Genomic DNA, 24,681 nt, shown 5'->3' with positions numbered 1-24,681 from the left:
AATTACGAGGCACCGGAACGCTCTCAGGCAGCGAGGGGTTCCGAGTCTCGTTCCCGGGGCGCAACCCCCATAATTCGCGAACTCTTTCTCCCACGGGGTAATTATATCCGCGCCGGCAGCCCGATGGGATCTGCGTGGCAAGAAGAAAGAGCCCCCGCTGCTTCCCATGATCTTCGTCATAGCTTCCACTGAGATATCGGCGCTGGTCGGTAGAGTTATCGCCGTGAATACAAGAGACGTCGAAGATGGAAAAAGTCACAGGGACATCGGAGGGAGAGAGAGAGAGATAGAGTGGCTGGTCTTCTCTCTCCTGGTAGGCGTACCGAGTCGCGTAGGCGAGGAGAAAACGTAGCTTATGGGGGGCAGGAGCGATGGGATATGGTGGTCAAAGGGGGACAGGCGGGGGACGGGGGCTGGAGGACACGCCGAGGAAACTAATGTGCCGGTACAGTAGAATCTCGTGCTAGTAAGATCGTAATTTTCGTTAGCCAGGTATCCGGCGAGACTTACGAGCCACCTTTGTATGCTGGCGGCGGGCGGCTTTACGGGATACAAGTTAATCCCACGTGTTGGCATATATACGAACACCCTCTGACCAAACGACGCGGTCCTCTCGTTGTCCACTGGCTCCTCTTCTGGCTTTGAGCACTTGCCCCGCATCCGTGATCCTCCACTCTCCTTCTCTCTCTCCCTCTCTCTCTCTCTCTCAGACTCCTCTCTTGTCGCGACGACGCTCTCGACGTATCTGCATCAGTATGAGAATGAGTCTGCGAGACGGCCTCTCAGACCCGTTCGCGATCTCCGGCTGATTAAGTCCGGATCTCGCCCGGATTTTCAAGAGAATTTCAGGTTTTCCTCTCTTGGCTGTCTTGGCCTGCGATATTACTCCTGCACGATCGCTGGGAGCCGTCTTTTTAAGGGAACGTAGCATTTGTTCTTCTCAATCTTCAGTTGGGAGAGTTCTTTCATGCTTGCAGTAAGTAAAAAAGGTGGGAGATTAATGGGTATTCGCGAGAGTATGTGTTAATGTAATTCTTGTACGACTGTAGAAATAAGACAGAAACGTGGAGATTTATGACGCCGAGAGTACTCTTCCAACTTTCTTGCATTTATTAGGTCGTAACTAAATTTGCTACACTCGATACATCAACGCAAACATGCATTTGCAATAATGCGTTTTCAAAGTCTACTTATCCCCACACAAAAATGTCCTCGATGATCCCATACAGCGCGTGTAAAAACGGAATGAGTCCGATTCTAAAATCGGACTCTCCTCAACAGGTCAAGAAAAAAAAGGACGAACCACGCCAGTGAATTGAACTCCCTAAATTTCGGTGTGCTCCCTCCGCCATAATAAATACGTCCGAGGTATTTCGATCCGCACTCCATTTTTCCCCCAGCGAATTTTCGTGAGGGGTGGTCGGCGGATCGCAATCGCGTCGTTAGGTTTGCAGGGCTTCTTTGTCCGCATGTTTATTTTTGCGCGCGTTCCTGCGACGCGTTATTTATCCGCGGTTCCCCATATCCTCGGCAACCCCCGTCAGCCCGAGGGTGGGCCCTCCCACGCTTTTGCTTTTCGTTTCCGCGTTTTAACGTGTTCATTCGGATCCGTGATCCCTCTATGTTTCTTCCATTACCGGGGGAGCGAGCGTAACGGGAAAAAATCACGGGAAGGCGAGCCGGTGCGAGGGACAGAGAGAAAGAGAGAGGGGAGAGAGAGTTGTCCGTGGAAAAACGAACAATGAAAAGGGAGGGGAGAAGAGGGAAAAGAAAAACGGAAAAAAGAGCCGGGCGGAACGGCAGTTGCTGGGGCTGCGCGACGAGCACCATACGTCACCCCCGGTTTAATCTCACCTCTCATTTATGCTACTGCGAAACGAGCGTACCGGCGACCCGTGGAACCCCATCAAAGCGGACTCTGGCCCGGTCGCTGGCGATTCCGCTGACGTATCTCGACTGTCCGTTTCTCTTTTGTCTGCTCGCTTCGCGCGGATGTAAATGTCATTGGCGCCATTGCGCCGCCCTAGTGTCCGCGGACGCCGATTAAATTGCTTTACCGTGCCCGCCGAAATTGACGCGAGACCAACCCCCTCTTCCCTACGCCCTGCTACACCCTTTCGTCATTTTTCCGCGCTGCTTTGCCCTCGATTTAATCTCCTGCGGCTTCGAAATTGCTTTGGAGACGCTCGGAGGCCATCGCTGGTCACCGCCAACTCGGTTGCCCATGAAAATTAGAATCGTGGCGATTTATTTTATGACGAGAACAATTTAGCGCTTCACTTCCCCCAGTCGTAAATTTCCAGTGATTTTAAATGAAGCTACACCTGCAATTACAGATGCGTCGTCTAACGAATTACACAAGGACACAGCGCAGTCTTTGTGGCCCCTGCGACACACAAGTGCAAGGTGCGAACAGAAGGCTTATCCCCCGTCGTAGCCGCGTTGATTACGAGGCTAACGAGTGTCCCGCGAGCTCTCATCGCGTGCTCATGAATATTATCTGGCAGCGTTCAGCTCCCGAAGGTCTCATCAGTATCTCGTTCGCACTCCGGAGTCCACGATACTATTAACGCAATCTTATCCGCCGGTAGTCTGTAGATACTTTTTTTTCCATGGTATAGGCTCCATGGTTGTCGCAGTAGCGATCCGATGGTAGTAACATCGTCGTCCGGTGTTCCGCGGGGCGATCGATAGTTATAGTCATCCCCGGTAGCGGGTCTCGATTATCCATAAACCAGACTCGGTTATCGAAGAAGACGCCCGTAGCCCGCCGGATAAAACTATTTGAAAACTGTGCCCGATAAATATGGGGGATACCCCTCGTCTCGTATAAACCAGCTCTCCTCCGACAGTATGGTAATTAATAACGCTCGGCTCGCCCGGTGGCGCGGCCCCGCCATTAAGGGGATGAATTAAACCGGCCCGTAACGACTTTATCACATTTTCGAGATCGGGCGAATAAGGAAAAGCTATCCGGGAGGAAGATACACGCCGTTGGACGTGAGTTATTCGCCGATATATGCGCCTCCAACCATGCACGGGATTCTAATCTCGCTTTCCCGCCTCCAACCACCCCGTCCCACCTTCTTCACCGAGCTCGAGCCAACCGTCGCTCTCTTTCTCTCTCTCTCACTCCGATGGGGTTCTACGACCGTCTCCGTTCTTCCACAACATCCTCGTCCCTTTCTGTACGCCCCCGCGGGGAGCATCTTCCGCTAATGAAACGCTGGTGAGCTACCGTCGCCTCGTGCCGGCAGCTTTTACTATAGAGAGCTTCCCTAGAATCACCCTCGCGACTCACTAATGCCAGGCCTCCGAATCCGACGACGATACCACGCCGTCCGGGATCATATTCCGCTCCAGAGCCGATGCTTTATCAGCCCCCTACGTCCCCCCGGTTAACGAGAAACGAATCACCCCCGCTAATCGCAGACGCTCATCCACTTTGCCGGCATTCAATTATCCCGATTCACTCGCCTTCTTTCTGGGATTCATTTTCATCTTGGAACGCTTTTCTAGTAATTGCCGAGACCCCTCTGTAGGATGATTCAGGGGTGAAGAATTTTGGGAGTTATCGCAAAATAAAAATTGTCTGCAAAGTGATCGAGGGATCCCAGACAAATTTCTCCTTGGTCCGATTGGAATGAACGAGTGAGCCGGAATAAAGTACGTCAAGTCTACGAGACGGCACGGTTAACGCGGCAACCTAAATGCCTCAGCCACCTAGATCTTCATTGCAAAGGGAAAACGAATCCCGCCAGTCTTCTCGGCTTACTAGTTGGTGACGTAGGTGGCATGCAATGGCCGCGGAAGCTAAATTACCCGATCGTAACTACGGATACGTCGCCTAATGCTAATTTAAGGTGCCATCCATTCGGCCACCTTAACGGTATCTACCGGGGATACGTGAGCGAGCTATTTTCACCGGAGGCGAATTCGCGTGCGAATGTATTCGGGAGGGAAACGCCTTCTCTAAACTCTCCTTTCTTCTAGATCAGATTATTCGACGGCGTAAATTGTCGCGATGCACGATCCACGATGCCGATTCAGGATGGCGGAAAGGATTCGCCGGGAAAGATCCTCTATAAAATAGATCACGCTCGACATAACAGTATTTCCCTTCCGGGGGGATGCTGGACAGTTTTATTCGCGAGCAAAGTCTCTTACAATTGATAGGAGAACGCGAATTTTTAAGCTGCTCGTGCGATTGCTCTAGCAAGGAATTGGGTCCGTTTCGATGTAGGGTAAACTGTACTATTGCTGGCACTTTTGATTTAAATGGCAAATATTGTATTAAGAATTTCTGGTATAGAAAATCATTTTATATTGCTTCTTATTTATATTTCGAAGCAACGTTGTAAGTTTTCATAACAGAAGTTGGTATATGTTTAATTATAAAACAAATAGCCTGTTTAACGTTTACTTCTTACTGTGCCAATGACTGTACTATTTGTCCTACGATTGTTATTCACTGAACATATTTTATAATAAAAGATTTATGACTCGTAAAACTGTTTGATTTTGCTGAAATCTGACTGATCTCTATTAGCTTATAATTAGACTGCGGATCTGTATGCAAAATAAAAATTTCTTACCTGAATTTCAACAAACTGGAGTGTTTAGTAGGTTGAAAATAATATAATGGTATATTTAAATCTTCCTGATATTTTTGCTATTTCAAATTACACCTCCCCATTTTTGTCATAAGTGCATAAAATCCGCAGTCTACTTATAATAATTCCGATCAACTGCAATTTTTGAAAAAATCTATTCGCATACTGTAGTAAACTAATTGCTCTAGCTTCCCAAAAAATTTCAAATCGTATAGTACAATATTAAAATAGTCATCGTCTTTTTTAGAGTGTCTTTAAATTTTTGTCCACTACTAGTTGTCTTACGACTGTTATTCACTGAACATATTTTATAATAAAAGATTTATGACTCGTAAAACTGTTTGATTTTGCTGGGAATCTCTATTAGCTTATAATAATAGAAAGTTAAGCTCGTTTAAACATTTCAAAAAAGATAAAAAGATTTTTACTGCTGTTCGAATATCGATCTTAAATACTCTACGAAATTTCGTACGTCAAAGAAGTACGTCGTACTATCAATCACCGCAATTGTAAAATAAATCGTAGCACAAGGGGTTAATATGATAATTGAAATCGTGATTCGGCGATCACTGTGATAAATCACGGTCACGGTTGATGGACAATAGCCACCGCAATCGGTGAAGAATTCGTGCGAAATCGTCGCAGAGAAATTCGCACGAAACCGACGAAGGGAAATATATTCGTCGGAAATCTTGCTGCGGGTAGGGAAAACGCGGCGTTTTCACGTTGACACCGCGAAGAGATTTCAAGGGGGTGTATTGAGGAAACTACAGGGTTACGATGACAGCAATTAAAATGTGTGAGGCGCGTCCTCCCCTAAATCCAAGCCGGGTCGGTATTAGAATGCGAGGACAGGTCGGCTGTTCCGTATTTTCACGTTCGGATTTCCGCGTCTCCCGCGAATTTCTTTTGAGGTACGTGACGGTGCAGGAGAAGCGGCGAAGGAGAAAACGAGAAAGAGCCAGACAGACACGGGCACACGGACACAGAGAAGGGAGGCCACGGTTTGTGGAAGTACGGAGACAGTAAATATATACGGAATAGCCGGGGGTAGGTATATGCAGGGCGGTAACGTGGTAAGATGGGCCTCTGCATTGCCGGCATGATTGCCTCTATGGCACATCGAGGCAATCCCCGCGGCTACGTGCCCGACATACATCCGCTTCCATCTTACTTTCTTTTTCTTCTTCCCCCTTTTTTCCAGACCCGCCGTACCCGCCCCACAGACTCGCCTTTCTATCCCGCGGTTTTCACCGCCACCAGCATCTTAGATATGCAAGCCGAGACCATGCTTTGCCGGGAAATCGCACACTTAAATGGCCGCCACCCCTCGACGGTCTTTACACTGTAATTAATTTGCCTGGCGTGGACAGAGGTAAATTATTGATTACGGGTTGCTCGATAATCTGGAGTAAACGTTCTCCGGTCAGAATTTATTAAATTCTTCGCTGACCGAAATTCACTGGCGGCCATTATACCTTTATGCTGTTACTAATTTCACTCATTCTCTTAAATGTCACCATGTTACGGTTTGTTTAAAAATATTCATGGGTGTCGGAGACTCTCTGTCCAATCATAGACGCGTTCAGAAACCTTTCAATAGATTACCAGCAGTTTCATTAATTTAATTTCCCTCAGATTTTCGTTCTAGTGGCAGCCGTACATTTTTTTTTATTAAGGAACTCGAGATTGGTTCGAGCGAGGGCCACGTTCGAGAAAGTGCGTCTTTGGTCGCAGGAGATAGGAAAAGCTTCTCCAGTCGGTCAGCTAAATTTCAATTTGAACAGCGTGGCGCGGTCACAATTAATGCGACCCGGCAGCGTCGTTTCTAGTCGAAAACAGCCCCGTAAAAGTTTTTCAGAGCCCGGGGACATTTTCCGGGGGGTCGTTCCGTAAAGAAAACAGTACACAGTAAGCAATGGTCACAATTATGTCGTGCGCATCGAGCGGCAGTCCCGCGTAGACTAACGGCCGTTTCAGGGCCATCGAGCTGACTTCACCCGCCATTTCCCGCGATCCGAAACAGCCGAACGGTAAACAAACCGTGAAGCTGTTCCTCTTTCCCCCTCTCTCTTACTCTAATTTTGTTCTCCTCTCTCGGAAATATTCGTAAATCGTATTTCATTAAAGAACGTGGCTCGTGTGTGTGTGCGTGCGCGAGCGTTCCGCTCGGGCTGGCAAGAGTCGAGAGAGATAGAAAGAGAGACAAAGACAGGGAGAAGAGAAGAAAGGACGCTGCGGAGGCCAGCGCATCAGCATTCAAAGTACTCGGTAGAAGGAGGGCGCCGCTCTTCAGGACAGAAGAGGAACAAAAACCCCCCGAGAGAGGAGGATGTTGCATTAATATTTATACGGGAAAAGAGGGGCTGCTGCCGTGGAAGCAACGAGGGGCGAAGGGGAGGATGGGAGGGACGAAATGAAATGCAAATGCCTTAACGAGCCACTGAGGGACTGCTGGAGCACATCCTAGTCTCGGTCACGAATGTACCTTCCTCTCATCAACGCTTACGTTATAACGCGTCGCGACTAATCCGCCGACAGAGTCCGCGCGGACGTCAACTTCATTCCTCGTGTCCTACCACTGTCGAGATAGCCTGCAGCACATCTTCAAACAGAATTTGCACTTCCGATTTCTCCGAATCTTCCTCATCGATTTACATAGTTTACATAGTTTTTACAAAGTACGTGCGACTCGAATGAAGTGTAAAACGAATCAAACGACGTCTAACAAAAGATCGAACCCGATTCACAGCGTGCCAACCATCGTCCGAGAATTAACGCTGTTCACGATCCACGGCAGAACACCGGTGGCGTCAAATCTCTCGGAACGATCAGGCTCCTCTTGTGAAACAGTTTCTCAGCTAATTTCCCATTTCAAAATTTCACGTGCGTGCCGTCCGATCCCGTGCAACCTCATTAAACCGCTTCCGGTCTAGTGCCTCGCGTCGTAGGTTAATTAAGCCGTAGCCATCTCGTGGTTGCAGCTGCACCGGCTAACTTGTACGGATTTATGGCTCCGTTTCACGAGCGTCTCTCTGTCTCGTTCAACCTATACCGCATGTACCACGCAGAGCCGACCTGCAAAACCTAGTCTGCAATTCGTTTTGGCAACTCTTGCGGAGATGTTGGCGACATTGTAGGCTCGGGGATGGTCGGAGGTGATAGGCAGACGTTTGTTATTTGCAATTCCACCCGTGGGATATCGCGCACGGGGATGTAGGGAAGGGTAGAGAGGTTTAGCACGGCTATTATACAGATCACGTGGCGATTGGATTCCTTGTCGGGTATCCCTGCCCACTCCGGTTCCCTCTAGTTCCCTCTGGTTCCCATCGGCTGGTTCACCGTGGATCACTGCCTCTTTGGATGGGTGGCTGCCTCTTTGGCCAGGCTGGGAGGGCTGTAGTACCCTCACAAATCCAAGTCCAACTCCACGGCTTTCATTATAAATCCACCCCCGCCCCTAACTCGCCGCCCCTATGTCTGGAGAGAGAGAGTGAGAGAGTAAGAGCAAAGAGAGAGACAGCCCCTTGAACCCCTAACTTTCAACCCGCATTTTCCACGATCCATTATATCATTCGGCTCCCTTCGCCCTCGCCACTCTTTTCCAGCCCCCGGAAAGGGCAAAGAAAACCTCGTGAATGTATTTTTCAATTTGGATCACCGCCAGCTTGTAACCTATGCGCCGATCGCAGCGAATCCCGTTCCAGCAGGACATTCTAGAGCCCCGAGGATCCTGATCGATCACCTTGGCCCAGTGTCCAACCATCGCATAGCCTCGAATGCGCTACGGTCGTTCAGTAAGTCTAGTCGTGAACGCGCGAGAAATCGCAGGCGTTACGTGGACTCAGCAGAAAATCGGGACGCTAGCCTTCGGTGTTTGCCGAAGCTATCCGAGAGATTTAGGCTGCCATCAGCGTGATTTCTGCTTGATATCTCCGAGACGGCGGGTCTTCCGCCAGAGTGAAAGACGATTGGGACAGTCGCGAGTCCTGCCGAGGCGGTTTAACCATCGCACTCTGTTAATTGTACATTCTTCGAAATTATTTTAGGGATTATTAGAGGCTTCTTTCCGTCGTTTAATCTATTCTGAAGTAGCAGAGTGACATTTTAAGTCTCACCAGGAGCAAACCGTTAACCCAGAAGATTCTAGGGTGTTTTTCGTGGCGCGGATGGTCCAAGGTCCCGCGGACAGCCGAATATCCTGTAATTCCTTTGTCTGTACTCTTCACCGAGGGGTGGGAGAGAGTACTCTAAGCGCTCTCTCGCAGATTGTCCGATGAATCAATGGAAGCCACGGTAACATTCACCGGGATTGGATTACTTTGCCGTAATACATATTCCTGGCTCGGTTCGAAGTCGGGCCAAGTCTACCGGGCGAAGGGAAAACTTCGCAACTGCGCGCTTTCCAATTTGGTCGGTTGCCAGATTGGAAAGGCGGCTGGTCTTCCCGCCGCCGCCGGCTGCCATCGCGGATTCTCCTCTCCCGGAATAAATGAGAACGGCCGACGAAAACGCCATTAATATCCTCTCTCTCTCTCTCCCGCGATCCAGAAGAGAGAGATAGTGGGAGGGGGGATGATTTAGAGTTTTTATAAGGTGTCCTCGTAGCCTTTCGTATAAACAGAGAACTCTCCGAATGGCTCGCCGTCGGGTTCGACTTGGTAACTTCGGATTCGGATTCTGTAGGACGCGCCGGATGCGCGTAACGACGTCTTACCTACTACATCCGGTGCCCTCGCCCTACGTTATTTTTCTGCCAGCCACCCACACCTCTTACCTCTCCGCACCCGGAACATCGAACACGTGTTCCACCCCCGCCGATTTGCCCCCATACCTTCCAGCGAGAGAACCATCTTATCCGGAGGCGTTGGATGTGGTCCCAGATGCTGTTACACAGCCGTCGGTCGACCTCCTCTTATTTTCTAAGCAGGCAATGCTAAGTTAGTGCGAAGGGCGGAAGGTCGAGGAAACGCGCTCCTCGCCAACTTGCCCGGAGCCCTGGTATTCCTTAAAACGTCCAACTATCCGCTAACTTCGATGCCGGTAATGGACCGTACCCAACTTCCTTAGTGTCCAGCTCTTCATGCCGACCATTATTTCCCGGAGGCTTTACTCATTGCTCCGACCACAGGACACTCTACATCGCGAAGTCCTCCAGGATTTTTCGGAAACTTAATTTACAAGCTGACGAAGACGTGGCGCGGGACTGACTGCTGTAGCAGATCGTTCTTCCAGCTCAGCATTTCGAAATGTCCGGTCTGCGAACGCTTAAAATGCGTGATTCGTTTGTCTACAAAACATTGTTTGTTTTACGGGCTTGTATAAAGTGTCCGATGCCGCAGTCTATCATCGGAGCGTTAAAATTTGAAGTTCTGAGTGGTTTGGGGGAGGAGAATCGTGTCTTGGGAAAATGGCGCAGAGCGTAAAACAATAACTGGAGGGTGGTAGTGGATGGTTTAAGGGATCGTGTGAAATTCGAAGTTGCGTGGATCGGCGCGACAACAGTCGCAATCAACGGTCGAGCAACGCGCCGCCGATAAAATCTGAAACAAATGGCGAGATGATCAACGAGAGAACTGTTAATTGCTCTAGCCGTTGCGAGAGCGAGAGATATATGTAGAGCTGGTCGGCTGGTTTGCGCGGCTGGGTGGGAGAGTATTATCGAGGGATGGGGGGCCGAAAGCCCCCGTTGGCGAGACTTTCTATGTTTGTCGTGTAACGTTACCTCGTGTGTCGGATGGCCAGAGGCGCATAGATGTCGGTTAAATGGCGCCACTAAAACGGAATGGGTCATTTGATTCGGAAACGATATCTCCCTTATGAGGGATCTACGTGTACCTATCCTGAGGCAACACGGGACCGTGCGATATTGTGAAAATATGCATATGGAGGGCCGAGCCTGGATTTGTGGGATGCGACCACTTCGATCCCGTTCGACTGATCAGCCCGCGAACCGGAAGATTCATCGTTCCCTCTCTGCTCGGACATTTTGATAATTCTCCGTTCTATCGGCCCCAACGGCTATTATCGTTACAATTACATAGGACGATAAGCAGCTACCGGGGGACTCCTCGGTGATTTCGAATCCCCCGGAAAAATCTAGCTCTGCTCGATACTCGATTTTAAACCGGCTGGAAGCATCAGTTTATCTTCACAGGATTGTAGAGTTTGTGTTATCGAGTGTTCGTGGAATTGCATTGTGGATGAATCATATGCATCATTTATTATATGCAAATATAATATCTAGAGTGCGGATCACGGTTCTTCAACGCATTTTCTTCGCCATGACGATAAATTTAACAAATGTAGAACTACTAGAAGTGTTCGGTGTGGAACGTGTAAATATTTGTAGAGAAGTTCTAATAATGCAAAATCGTGGTGGGAACGAGTGCGGGATCGTCGTGGGTTGTTTAGCGGGGCCGATCCTGGGGCAAAGTCCGTCCAATCTCGTTCGAAGTAATCAGATTCAAATTTGTTACGGCTAAGTGTCCTAATCTAGATCAACCCGGCCGATAGGTGACCGAGCTTACGTTCGTAGGCCGTATGTTGGCGCGAGAAATGCTCTTCCAGTGGAGTAATGCGGTGTTTATCGGGCCGTATCCCCATCCACCTTCTGCGCCCGATCCAGCCCGCTTAGACCAAGAGGCTGTTCGTGATCCCGAGCGCTCTCTGGCTTCGGCTATCATTGCCGCTTGTTGCAACCGAGTTACGCCCGAAACGGGAAATTTGATATTCCGACCGAAATCCACGATTTCCCTTCGCAGTTCTGCCTCTGGCTCTCGCTCTCCCGCGTAATCTTCGTTAGTATCAATTAAACGGGGATAAATCACCGGCTAATCGGCTTCGCAGTCGATCGTTAGGCTCCCGGATCGATCGCAGCCCGCAATTAAGCGAGAGTTCGTCAATTTAAGAACGACAGAGCGGATACGCCGATAGCATTTCAGGTTTCAGAAAACAACGAATGCTGGAGGGACGATTAAACGCGCGGTTTCGTCGCGAATAAATCGCGAATTCGAATAAATTGCTTTTACGGGCGGCCGATAATCCCGAACGCAGAAGTCCGTACGTCGCACGAGGACTCGGGTAGACGCGATAAATCCGGATAAAAGACGCCGGCTCTCGCAATTAATTGGTCCTGTTTTCCGCCGACTAGAATCGGCCGACTATAAAATCGACTCATTAGGGAACGCCTCGGGTCCCGATCGTCCCGGGCTCATTAAAATCGCCGAAGGAACTCCGAGAACACGTAGCCGCAACCGCTCGCCGCGTTAATCTTAATTTAATAAAACGGCCGCCCCTCTTCTGCGGAACGGATTAATGCCTCATGTCCACGAGATCCTTCGTATTTCGCTCGGACTTACCGTCCTCTAACGCCTGTTATGGCTGGATTACTATCAAACCGCGATGAATGCACGCGACACGCCCAGACAGCGTCGATTTCTGCACGCTCTGCGCGTTTATCTACATATTTACTTTCTGGACCTCAAATTTATGTAGTACAGTGTGAATTGTGATACATTTTGTTTGTACGTTGACAATTCTGTTCACAAGCCACCCCTTTAAAAGCAACCTCCAGTATAAAAATTCGATTATACGAGACCATGCGCAAGCGTTTCAGAATAAATGAGACATAATCATTCGCCGAGACGTAGTATTCTAAAAATTAAGAGCCGTGTCGAAACGGGACGAGCGGATGCACGACACGAAAATCCCCGGCGTTCATCGACCATATTTACAATAAGGAACACGGGGTAATGATCGAGCCGCGGCACATCAGTATGCGCACCAAAATGGCTTCCGTCTGCCGTCTAGATTATTACGCCCTGAATCTCGCGCGGCCATTACGGAAGCGGTTCTCTCCGGAGAAAATGAGGAAAACGGATCGTAAGCGACAGAACTTATTCCTCGCCGACTACTTGCAATGCTGTTCCCGCGAATAAAGGTGAAAGTTTGCGTCGGGAAATCTGACTGGCTGATTTAACCGACCGAGATTACGGTAAACACCGACCTCCGTAAATAAAATAACGGTCGCGTGCATAATACGGAAAAGAAAATAAAGCAATTATTATTATTATTATTATTATTTGATCTACTTATTTTTATTAGAAACGCGTAGAATCCGCAGTCTAATTATCTGGAAGCTTTTCTGTTTATACGAAACGGCAAGGGGTTTCCGTATTGAGACCTTTCAAGATGGTTTTCGGATTATCCGTGCGGATCTGCCGGGAATATTTTTCGGAAAAATTTCGAGGGAGGAATGACCAATAGAAAATTGAATTTTTCCGGTTGGAGAAGCTTCTCGCTATCGGCACGCATGCAAAGTAACTGTTTGCCGGCGGGATCAAGGGGTGGCCCGAGCATTTGCGTCGCTCGGTATCTGAAAAATCTGCCGGAGGTGGCGATATCATCGCGTATAGGTATTTATAGGGCCAGACCTGGCCGTCACCCTCTTATAAGCAAATACCTGAAGAGGGAGCAGCCAGGGGGAGAATTCTCGTGATCTCTTCGCGTACGATTCCCTGGGCGCCCTTTCGGTCCGAGCCGGGTCGGGCCCGGAACGCGTAACACGCATTTTTATCAAACGTTACGAGCACTGAAACGAGCCGGATGAAAACCAATATCTTACTCCCGCATGGGAATTCGTTCCCGGCATCGGCGCGCACTGTTTCCTCGTCTATATTCGATCCCTTGTTTACATACGTACCTATCCACGTACCGCCTCGCGCCCTTTCATTCCGAACCTTTTCTAATGTCCCGCCGTCTGGCCTGCTCCCCGGGGAATAAAATTCGTGTTCGACCAAAGTTCGATGATCGTCCGATCCGCAAAACTTTTCTACTTGGTCCGGGTGAAGAGTGAAACAATCGACGATTTATTAACTTCCGTTATTTAGCATTTAATGGCTCGTGTTCTGATTTGTTGTGGACCCTCATCTTGGAAGCCTTCTGGAAGCTCTAAAGATTCTCTCGATGCTCTGAAGAGCCCATGGAACATGAAAAGACCAAGAGATATTGAACAGCGGGATGATATTTTCTATCTGTCACGTTGGGGCGATTTGGTTAAAGCGAACGGAGGGGTTGGAGATGACCATGAGGGGCGTAGGACACGTGAGTTCATATAAAAAGTTTGTAATCTCGAGCCTCCGGCGAGGAAAGTTGAGAGGAAAGACAAGAAATACACGAAGAAACGAACTCCTCGCAACGTCCCCTCGGATACATATTAACCCTTAGTGCGCCCTCGGCGAGCCGCGTTGGCCATTTTGCGAATATGTAAACGATATTTCGGGAAGCCACGGGAATTTCGTAACGTTTCCGTCGGATAAAACTGCAATAACCCAGGTCAATAACGTTTCGGTAAACTGCGCGACAATTTGTTAATTTTAATTTCAATCCCATCCGCTTCCTTTTATAATCTTTCCACGTTTCTTCCCCGCGTTCGATCGTTTTTAACGGTGAAAAACCATCGTCACATTTAACAGAATAAAATATCCAACGGAGAAGGAGCTTAACGGCCATAAACGATAACCACTGTGTTTAATGTAATATATATACGTATATATAAATATATAAAATGGCCGGCAAGAATCGTGGAAAAGTGGCTCAGGTATCGATTTAATATTTTTAGCGGCTTACCGAGACTAACGGCCGCGGAACTGTAACGGCGCGAGCTTTCCCCGAAAGTATTCAATAATTTTCGCACGTCTTTTTGAAATCGTCTGGCGCTGAGCAGAGGGAAAGAGGGTTTTCCTCTTTACAGATATATAGCTATCTCTACACACCGGCACGTAAGCCCGGCACCGACGCCGGGATTTAAACTCAAGCGTGGAAAGCTTATACAAAGCTCCAAATTTATTGGATGGAAATCCTCTCGGCATAAGCGTGCAAGTTCCCTACAGGGGGCAAAGTTGCTCGCCAGGATTAACACTTTCCTATCTTCTACTCAATGCGCGGCCATTCCACGGTAAACTTGCCCGTTCCCGTACTTATTCATTCCTCCTGGATTTTTCTCGACCACGCGACGCCTGTTTCCTACCTTTATGGTCAACACTAACGCGTCACTTAACGGTTTCATTATTTTACCAGCTAATTTAACCGCGCCGTCTCAATCCCTCCCACACTGAAAAACCTCTGGCTTGTCCTTCAACGTCTTTAGGGGATGATAATCTCCTCCCTTCGCGTGTAAGAGCCTTTCATTTCATACTTCGACAAAGATGGAGTCTGTTACATTAGCAACTCTCCTCTCGACGACCCACAGTGAGACAAACCGATGAATTCTGTGTCATAATCAAAGAACTTTCGATAGAAACGAGATAGAGCTGTGAATTTTTTTTTAAAATAAAAGCTGAAACTTTGCTGGTGATACTTTATCTTTTTATTTTTATCACCAGCAGTTAAAAAATTCTTTCATGAGAAGTAAGTTGAAATAATGAAATACTTACCTTACTTCCTGTGTAAATGAAAATATAATTATGGAAAATACTTCATTATGATTATTTTTAATGTGTTTTATATATGAGAATACAATATTCCTTCATATTAGTGGGTTACCAATTCATTTCAACGAAAAAATAATTTCATTAGTATTGTTCACAAAAATCGATTTTTTGCAAAATCTTGAAGTCGTAGACAAATGGTGAGACCAGATTTGAAATCAGCGTGAAAAAATCTACTGGAAATTATATATATCATGTTAAAAAAAGTTTTTTCCGGGCGTGGTATTGAAAAAACCACAATTTTCTTGAAATTGCGCTAGTTTAACGAATTTTTTCAAGGTTAGAAAACGTTCGTGCCACAATCTCCATAATTATCCCATATTCTGCAAAGTTTCAGCTTTTATTAAAAAAAATTTCGTAGCTCTATTTCATTTCTATCGATAGTTCTTTGATTTTGACACAGAATTCATTGGTTTGTCCCACTGTGCGACGCTGACTACACTAAAGGGTCATACAATCAAAATGAAAGAGCCAGTCTCCGAGAACGTAGATGAATACAACGAATTTTAAAGACAAATCGCAAAGTACCAAGGTGTTGAAATAAGGGCTGATCACCTCTTTCCCACCTTCTTCCAACAGCGCCTCCGTTCCTACCGCGTAATCCGTAAGAAAAGCTCGTGCAACACGCGGAAAGCTTAATTTTAAGGGCGAACCGACTTCGCATAAGTTTCGAGGGGGGCGCCGCAAGGCGTTCCCGGTTTAAACAAATAGCAGCGACCCCGGGGTCCGAGGGTGGAGAACGAATAAACATGATCTACGCGGGCATTCCGGCGCGCACAATTATCGTCGCGATGGTATTTTTCGGAAAGCCCGGCGTGTCCTCCCGCGTATCCTCTTGCCTTGGACCCCGCCTCCTACGGGAACCCCACGGTGTGTGTCTGCAGCTGAAAAGTTTCCTGGCGGGATTTGGGAAGCGAGGCGAAAACGCGAGCTTTCCTGCCGAGGAAATACTGACTTGGTGGGGGCCTCCGCAGGATAACGCCGCGTCGTTGCTGCACACCGGCCGCCGCCGACGCCGACGGCAACCAGCCAGCAACCCCGAGGAAATACCATTCCCGGTGAAAAACGCTCGGTCGCAGAATTGTTTGCAATTTTTAAACGCGAATCTCATGCTTTCGCGCGCCCCATCGTTCTGCCGGATATTTTTATTTCATCGCCGACCAACCCCGGCCCCCGCACCGTCCCCGCGCTGTCTTTGAACACGAATCTCACCATCGCGCATATTTATTGCGATTTTTTACCGAGTGCGAAAGCAACGTGAAATATCAGTAGCTTATTATTGCGCGGATTTTTAGATATTTCTTTTTCCAGACTGCAAGTTTTACGTGAATCTTCATCTTTATGATAGTGACAGTTTGTTATTGTATATGTTTTGAATTATTGAATTTCCACCGCCTTCGATAATCACGAAGGAGTGATTGAGAGAACGATTGGCGTCATTACAATTTAGAAATCAGCCCCGCAGCTCTTAACATTTCAGGAATCAAGGATGCCGGCCGTTCAGATTCGCCGATCGATTTTTAGTGAATTTCTCCCCGCGAAATCTTCGATCAAACGTTCCATTTCCCAGGCGGTTGTACGGGGGGCAGAGCCATTCATAAAATTCATCAACTCTTATAGAAGGAAAAAGTCAAAAGCAAGGAAAATCCTGAAAGGAACCTCGAAGGATCTGGAAGGAAGGAAGGAAAGTCTCTGGGCGAAGCTGGCCGAGAGAGAGGGAGAGAGAAAGAAAGAGAGCCAGTGAGCGAGCTAGTGGGCGGAGATAATGGGAGTCTTGAAATTGGATTATCAATCTCCACGACTCCTCGACCTCTTGCGCAGGTATTCCCCTTTCGTCTTTAGAATTAAGATCAGCCTGGCTTTTTCCAACGACCTTCGTTCCTCAACGTTTCCTTTTCCCGGTTCCAGCGGCGCGCGAACGCAAAAATTACCTCCTCTCGCCTCGGAATAAAACCCATTCGCCCGGCTGATCGTTAAAACCGTGGCCTGGCTGGAAAAAAGATCCATTCCGGGTGAATTACGGAACACCAAACGGCGCCGGTGCAACCGGGAAACGTTTGTCGCCCGCAGCAGTCGCAACAAAAGCTCGATCTCATCCCTAGATCACCTGGCGGGGCTAGATCTCTCACTGCTAAAAGGCAACTTCAACAATCACAATAGTACTCGGTTAAATTGAACTAAAACCTGCCTCGGTTAACTCTTGCGTGGCATCGCGTTTACTCAAGCTGCGAACTATCACACTAGGGCCACTCTAAAACTCTGTAAAAATTCACTTTGTTATTTTTTGGTATAGTTCGAGACAGTAGAGCCTCGTTCGTTGCACACTAGCCACTTCCACCACTAGTTAGAAGTTCTAGAACTCGTGGTGGGGACATTACGAATCGCTATGATTACCTACCCTGATTTTTGCACATTCGGTCCCGTTCTGTGCAACTATCGAGGTTCTACCGCACACGATCCTTCATCCTCCCTAATCCTTTTTATCCGCGAGACTGCGTGCGCGGGTCCACCTCGGCCAGAGCCTTCGGAGGCGGAAAAAAAAGCGACGAAGAAGAAGAAGGGAACGGCGTGGCATTTATGGAGTTAACATTTCTAAAACTCGCCGGTTCCCCCGGCTCGACTCGGCGGAACGGGGGCGGAAAGGGGCGGGAGAGAAAAGGGGACGGGGGACGACGAGCGAGAGGGAAACAGAAAAGCAAAAAAGATAGAAGCGCCGGAGCGAGTTTGGTGGACGGGGGTAATGGCAGTCTTGGAATTGCGTTATCAATCTCCGGACCCCTCGGCCCCTCGACAACCCCCTCGCCGCCCTACGGCCACTACGCTCGACTCCATTCCATTCCATTCCATTCCACCCCTTCTCCGCTCTCCGAAACCATCCTAGAAACTCACGGAACCCATCTCGCCCCCACCCCAACCCCCTGAACCCCCGAGCCACGACCAAAGCCCCCCCTCCCCCCGTTTTCTGCCGCGCCGGTTTTCCCGCGCTAGGGGGAACGGTGAAACACGGGGCTGCTTCCGGACGATGCCCCTTTCGCGCATGCTCTATCCCCACTTTCCCCGCAACCACACACCGCGCCGCTTCTCCATTCCCTTCGATGTATATGCATGACACCCCCGCGCGCTCGCCCACCACCCTCTTCAACCTAGGGGGTTGAAGCCACGGGGTTGAAGCCAGGGGGTTGAAGGGGGTGGGCAGCCCCACAGCCGACGTCTTTTTACCGCCCGCCTCTTAACCGAATACCCTTATTGCGCTTTATATTTTATCTGGCCGTTTCTAGTTTCGAATCGCGCGTTTTTCCTGAGCCCCGTTAAATGGTCTTGATCAAGACGACCTCGGGCTCCCACACGGGCCACCCTCGCGTCTGTTCCATCCCCGTCGTGGGTTTCTGACCGGTCCGAATGTTGGAACAAGGGGTGACCCTTGTGGGATGATCAAAATGTCGGTATATTTGTCTCCTAATTTCTTCGTGAATTTTTTAATCCTACATTGCCTTCAGAAGTACTTGTTCATGTGTGTGATATGTAACATAGCTTCTTTGTTTGTATAATTATTATCTCTATAAAATGCGTTGGCTACGATGTAAACCCTGAAGAATGACTCGTTGAACGATTCTTGTGGAGAATTCTTCAACCATTCAGATCACCTTGTAGATTAAATTCCCGAGACGTAAAATTTAGTCGTTCTGAAACCGAGATGACAATCTACCCTTGTCAAGCAACCTGGTGACGGCTCGATTGCCGCTGATCTCTGATACGGAACGCGAAGTGGAAGTGTACAAGGTGTCCTACTGAATTAAACCTCGATCTACTTGTTCAACATAACGAAAAGAATCGAATATACTGGACATGTACTTTATCACTTAATAAATAGATTATCTCTTATTTCTTCCTATATCTTGCTTCAATCCAATTCAATGGACCACCCTATACGATTCAGTATACATTAAACTGCGAAAATTCGGGTTCGACGTCACCCCTTATTGAAATTCCGCTGCAAACTTTACATCGAAGAAGAGGGACGGTTCGTGGACAGATAATATTCATGAACAGGATAAAGAATCGCTCCTTTTTTTGAAAGACTCCCTTTCCTCCCTTTTTCGATGAACAGTGTGGTCCAACCACCCTAACACTCTTATTGAATCTGCAAAGAGGGAGGCTGCAATGAAGAGAATTGTCTAGGTTTAAATAAAATGGGAGTTCCATTTAAAATTGCAGAAATAACATTGTCATTGAATCTAGAAGGACAGAGAGAATTATCCTGATTTGTTTCAATAAAATGGGAGTTCCATTTAAAAAATGACAGAAATAACATTTTCATTCAATCTAAAAGGAAAGAGACAATTATCCAGATATGTTTAAATAAAATGGGAGTTCTATTTAAAATTGCAGAAATAACATTTTCATTGAATCTAGAAAGAAAGAGAGAATTATCCAGATTTGTTTCAATAAAATGGGAGTTCCATTTAAAATTACAGAAACGCCGATTAAATGGGAGAACGGTGACAAACGTGTTCCTATTTCGACGGAAACATTTCCTCGGCTGAGACCCTTACGGTGGCTGTAATGGGCAAAGACAGCGAGCGGCTGGGTACACGAAAGTGCCATTATCTACTACCGCATTAGTCTCAATCTGATAGCACTTCCAATGATTCCTCTGATCAACGTTTGCCAAGGCAACAAAATCCGCGCGAATTGGATAGCGGAACGAAGGACGTTTAATTAGAACCGCCACAACCTTACTACCACCATTTACATCCAAAACTAGCATATCAATTTCTGCATTTTCTTCCCGCTACCTCGAACCAGTATTTGCAATTCCGTTGCAGATTACAACCAGCCTAATTCTCTACATTACGAACCATACAGAGAGCCAATTACAGTATTAAATGTTTTACTAGGTTCTAAATGAAACAGTAGCTTCGTTAAATTTTATATAAATGATTAATAACCTGCGTCGCATACAGCGACATTTACTATGCATAGTAACTGGAAGCTAACCAGTAAAATGTTACCCCGGAATTGCGCTTTTATTATTTATTTGTCAGATGTGGCCGAGCGTTACATCAGACTAATTTGTGTCACATAATTAAAAAATATAGTGGACAGTATAGCGTGCGATTATTCAAGAAAATTGACTGTTCTCGTGGCAGGGTGCAGCATGCTTTTCACATAATTGGGCTTTGTCTTGCAGCCACGTTATGGGGCTAGCAATGAGCAAATGGGAATAAGGGTGACGGAAACAATGGCAATGAAACAATGGCTGAATCCTGTGCTCTATACAATGGAGTCTCAGTCCCAGATGGCGCCATTACCTCGATAACAACACTGTCTAATTTAATATTTTAAGAATCTTCTGCAAACGTTTTACACCTTGAAGCCCACCGAAAAAGTACAATAATGAATTGCGAATTTAGAGTGCAAAACCTGTATAGAAATAACGATATTGCGTTTATTTAAACGCGAAAGACTATCAAGAAAGTATTTATAAGTAGGAATGGGATCAAGTTCAATATATACTCATGAATCCGAGTCAAGTTCAATAACCAAGTTTCATTTCATGGGTTTCGATTACTACTTAAAAGCAATAAAAGTTTCAATAATTAGACTTGAAAAGTATTAATTGTATACAAGTAGTACTCGAATCTTGGAAATGAAAACTACATAGTAGGTTTCAAGCACTTTCTTTATTAAATTCGTAACTATTTAAGAATAATATTTCATTTACAAAATACTTGGATTTATCCTATTTCTTTTTTTATCCATGATATTTCCTGCTTTTGAAAAAACTCTTTCTGAAGGTACAGAAGTGGCCATTTACAAAGATAGTCACGTGCAATTTTTGATAAAATGTGGTACTTGATTGAATTTTCACGCCAAAATAATAACGGTTCTTTACGTTCTAAATATTATGATTTTAGATAATTTTCCACTTCTAACACAGCAGACGATCAGATAGGTATCGTATTATTTGTAATTGCTATTTCATTGTCAAAGGATGACCAAATTGATCATTCGCTATAGTGCCGATTTTCGGACATCTGCGTCGTGAACTATCACATGTTGTAGATGAATTATCATTATTAATATAATTAGTGGCTATATCAGTCAAGGCATCTCGTACTCGAGGGATAGATTTATCTTTAGAAAAAGCTAATGTTTTGAATCGTGGATCCAGTAATGCAGTTAACATATACAAATGATTGTTCTCGACATCACCTAGATAATGTTCGATATAATATATCAGTTTTTGTCGCAATGTGCATACCAAACTAAAATCATCGGTAGAAGCATGTCAAATTATGAGACCCTGTTTTCTCTCTCATCTGCACAGCGTGTTTACAAAAAAAAAGTAAACAGATGCCGCGCTGGAACAACCTTACGTTGCCACGGAGCGTGCAAGAATACGGAAATTCGTAACGATATTCATAAAAATTTCGAAATTTTCGAAACTGTTCGACCAAGATTCGAGTATACTTGCAAGTATTATTTACGCTTACCACAGTACTTGTAAAGGGTTCGAAACTGTCTGGCAAAGGTTCGAGTATACTTGGGAGTACTATTTTTTTTTCGAAGTACTTATAGAGAGTTCGCATTCCATCAATCAAAGTTCGAACCTGTTTGCGAGGTACTTGATCCCATCCCTATTTTTAAGATCCTACCGGAGGTGTGGATAACTACCATCGGACGGCATTGACGAATTGTCAGCGAAGCCCCGAAGGGGTGGGTCGTCGTCGATAGGATCGCTAGGTGAAGGAGATAAGGGTTTGGCTGGCATCGAGTATAGTAAGTAATCCTATCGGCATCGCGGTATGCGCGGAAGAAGACAAAATGGCGGTGGGTGAAAGGACGGAGGACAAGAGGCAAAAGGGCGGCTTTCCTATACGCTCCACGAAATGCCGCGCGACCGGGCTACCAACTTGATAGCGTATCGCTTTCCACGGACCCAAAGGTTACCGAATCGTTTCGAGACTATCTTAATGGTCGGATAGATCGTTTGATACTATGGGTGAGTCGTAAAGGCTATTGCTCTGCCCTCCGTCCTCTCCCGTTCCCAACGTATTCTCACAACCCCTGCGCTGCCTTCCAGAGAGAGGAGAAAGCTGGCTTAGCGCCACCCAAGGATGCCTTGTCCCTTCTGTCTCTATACGCACCTCATTTATACCCCGGAAATGTCGACATCCACCGTCGCTTCAGTCGATTGGCAACTGGTCCTCACCTTTCGTAATTAATTCCCATCGATACCTATCCCCGAACTATCAGTCTCGACTTTGGGGTGGTTTATCGATCCCGTTCAACCCCCTAGATGCTCAATTCATTGCTTCGGGAATAAAGAAACATTTTTTCTCTCTTGGCTTGCGAGCCTCGGCTCCGGCTGCTGACTTTCCGTCTGAGGGGTTGGTCAGGAAGGGGATGAATTAAGCGTGACCAAGTCGGAACAAAATTCTCCGCCATGCGCCAAAGGATTAATCCATCTTTTCCGCATAAAATATTTCGATAGAAAATTTCACGCACGAATGCCGTAAAATAAAACTCGCTGGCCGCGATGCACTGTATATTTAGCGAAATCGCACCGTTCCGCATGATAACCGTATTTGCCCAGCATAAAAACGCGAATCATCGAGAATCATTTCCTGCGCGGCGGCGTATCGTTAATCGGCGGCTCATGAATTGGCCGAGGGAGGGGAAGCGTTCAACGGTTCTTATCTCTGTAAATATTTCGAAATTTCCGCGGGCCGTTTCGCGGGCCATATTTAACGCGATTCCCGCGGTTGGTATTTAAAGGCGTTAACAATAATTAAAAATTATGTGCCCGGCAGGCAGGGTGGCTTAGCGAGAGGGTTGTCCGCCGGGAATTGGAAAATATTCGAAAAATCGATCGGTGTCCACCTGCGGTCCGTGGTGTTGGAAGACGCGCGAATATTCGTTTCTTCGCGTTGTCGAGTCGGGGGTGGTTTCGCAAATTATAAGAAAAAGGGGTTGGAGCGTATTTCGCGGGCAGAAATACGAGAGTAAGCCGTTGCGCGGTTTCGCGAACGAGAGAACCCGGTATTGAAACTAATTAATATCATTCTCCCCTCTTTTGCAGTGACATTTATACGCGGCGGGAACAATGCGAGCGGCGTGTAACTTAATTAAGGCAACGACGCGGACCTGACCGTGGCTTTGCGGCTACCGTTTCCCTATATCCGGTTCGCGCATTATTATCTAGTCTGCTCTCTTCCTCTCCCTCTCCTCCCTCGCTCTCTCACCCTCCCTCTCTCTCTCCCTCTCTTGCTGTCTCTCTCCATCTCGCCGAGCCGTTTCGCGAACCGTGAAACGCCGCAACGCCCACCCACGAATTGTGTTTGTTGCGTCGAGCTCCGCGTACGTTTCACTCTGTCTTCCGTTAAATCTGCTCCTCCGGCGAACCGAGAAAATGGCCGAATATTCATGGAACCTTCCGTGAAGACGCGAGGAACAGGATTAATTTTTTCCACGCTGTTTCACTCATCCGAACAATATCCAAAACCATAGATTCGCTGGAACTCACGAGTACATTAAATTTTTACTACGAATAACAAATCTAGAATTTCGACAATCGAAGATCGAAGCTTGCAAACATTATACGAACAAATATAATGAATATAAAGAGAAGTACACTGCACGTTAAAGTCGATTATTAGCCAGAAGTATAACGAGAAGATTCGGGAACATAATCGTGAATGGTGCACCGCGAACAAGGAAAGTCATTCCAGTTTATCGACACACCTTCGAACAATGAAGTCCCACGTCCCCAGGAGAGAAATTTACGACACGGCAGCCAATGACGGCAGTAAATGTTCCCGAAACTCGTGACCGTTGTGTACGGAGTAGCAGTTATGTTTCACGAGGAGTCAATTATACCGTGATCCGTGTTTCGACAAGCCATAAGTCAACCGGAATCACCGACAGGTATTCCCGATTAAATCGCGATAATGAGCTCGTCGAATAATCCTCGGCAAAAACGAGGAGACGAGTTCGTCGTCAAGTCCCATCCGAAACCGGTGGCGTATACCTGCTGAGTTGTTCTGTAGTTATGGTCGTCGGCAACCTAATGAATCTGCGCGAAAAAATGTGCTGGAAACGTAGAACACAATTTCCTAGTAGATAGTTCTAAATTCGAGAAGACTCGGCAAGAATTTTGACCAGAGATGGACATTGTTGAGGAAAACAAGCATTGTTAAGCTTAGAAAATAGTTTAGAAAAATTACTAATAAATGGTTGTTCAGTCGACAAAAAGTTCTGTAGTATTTTAAAGAATGCATTTGAATCCATTTATAAAGTTATACATTTAATATTATTCAATGATATAATTTCCATTATTTGTGACTTGTTGCCATCTTTCAGATAACCTGTCAATTCCTGTTTCCCACTCACTCACTAGCAACATGTGTTTTTGATTTACAAGTAAAAATGCCTGCTTATTTATAATACAACCTAATATTTAATCCTTTGACCTAGAATATTCTCATTCTAATTTTTCTCATTTTATGCATATTAAACTCGTGCAATTTACTCATGCAATACTTAAATACCTTAACCCTTAACTGGGCGCGCCT

At 46.7% G+C, this 24,681-nt stretch overlaps 1 protein-coding gene across 2 annotated transcripts in view; it reads left to right on the top strand.

Moving 5' to 3' along the window:
* The window catches only part of LOC143208192 (uncharacterized), a 90,287-nt gene that overhangs the window by 54,139 nt on the left and 11,467 nt on the right, over window positions 1–24,681 (top strand). The window contains exon 4 of one of the 2 annotated variants that reach the window (XM_076422360.1): window positions 16,724–16,924. The exons of the other annotated variant lie outside the window; for it this stretch is intronic. Within the exon in view, the coding sequence (XP_076278475.1) occupies window positions 16,724–16,924 (201 nt within the window). The remainder of the gene's footprint in view (window positions 1–16,723; window positions 16,925–24,681) is intronic. 2 annotated transcript variants of the gene reach the window in all.

The sequence above is a fragment of the Lasioglossum baleicum genome, chromosome 4 (genome assembly GCF_051020765.1).
Source record: "Lasioglossum baleicum chromosome 4, iyLasBale1, whole genome shotgun sequence".
Lineage (NCBI taxonomy): Eukaryota > Metazoa > Arthropoda > Insecta > Hymenoptera > Halictidae > Lasioglossum > Lasioglossum baleicum.
The sequence above is the reverse complement of the archived record's forward strand: the minus strand, read 5'-3'. Positions and strand labels throughout refer to the sequence as shown.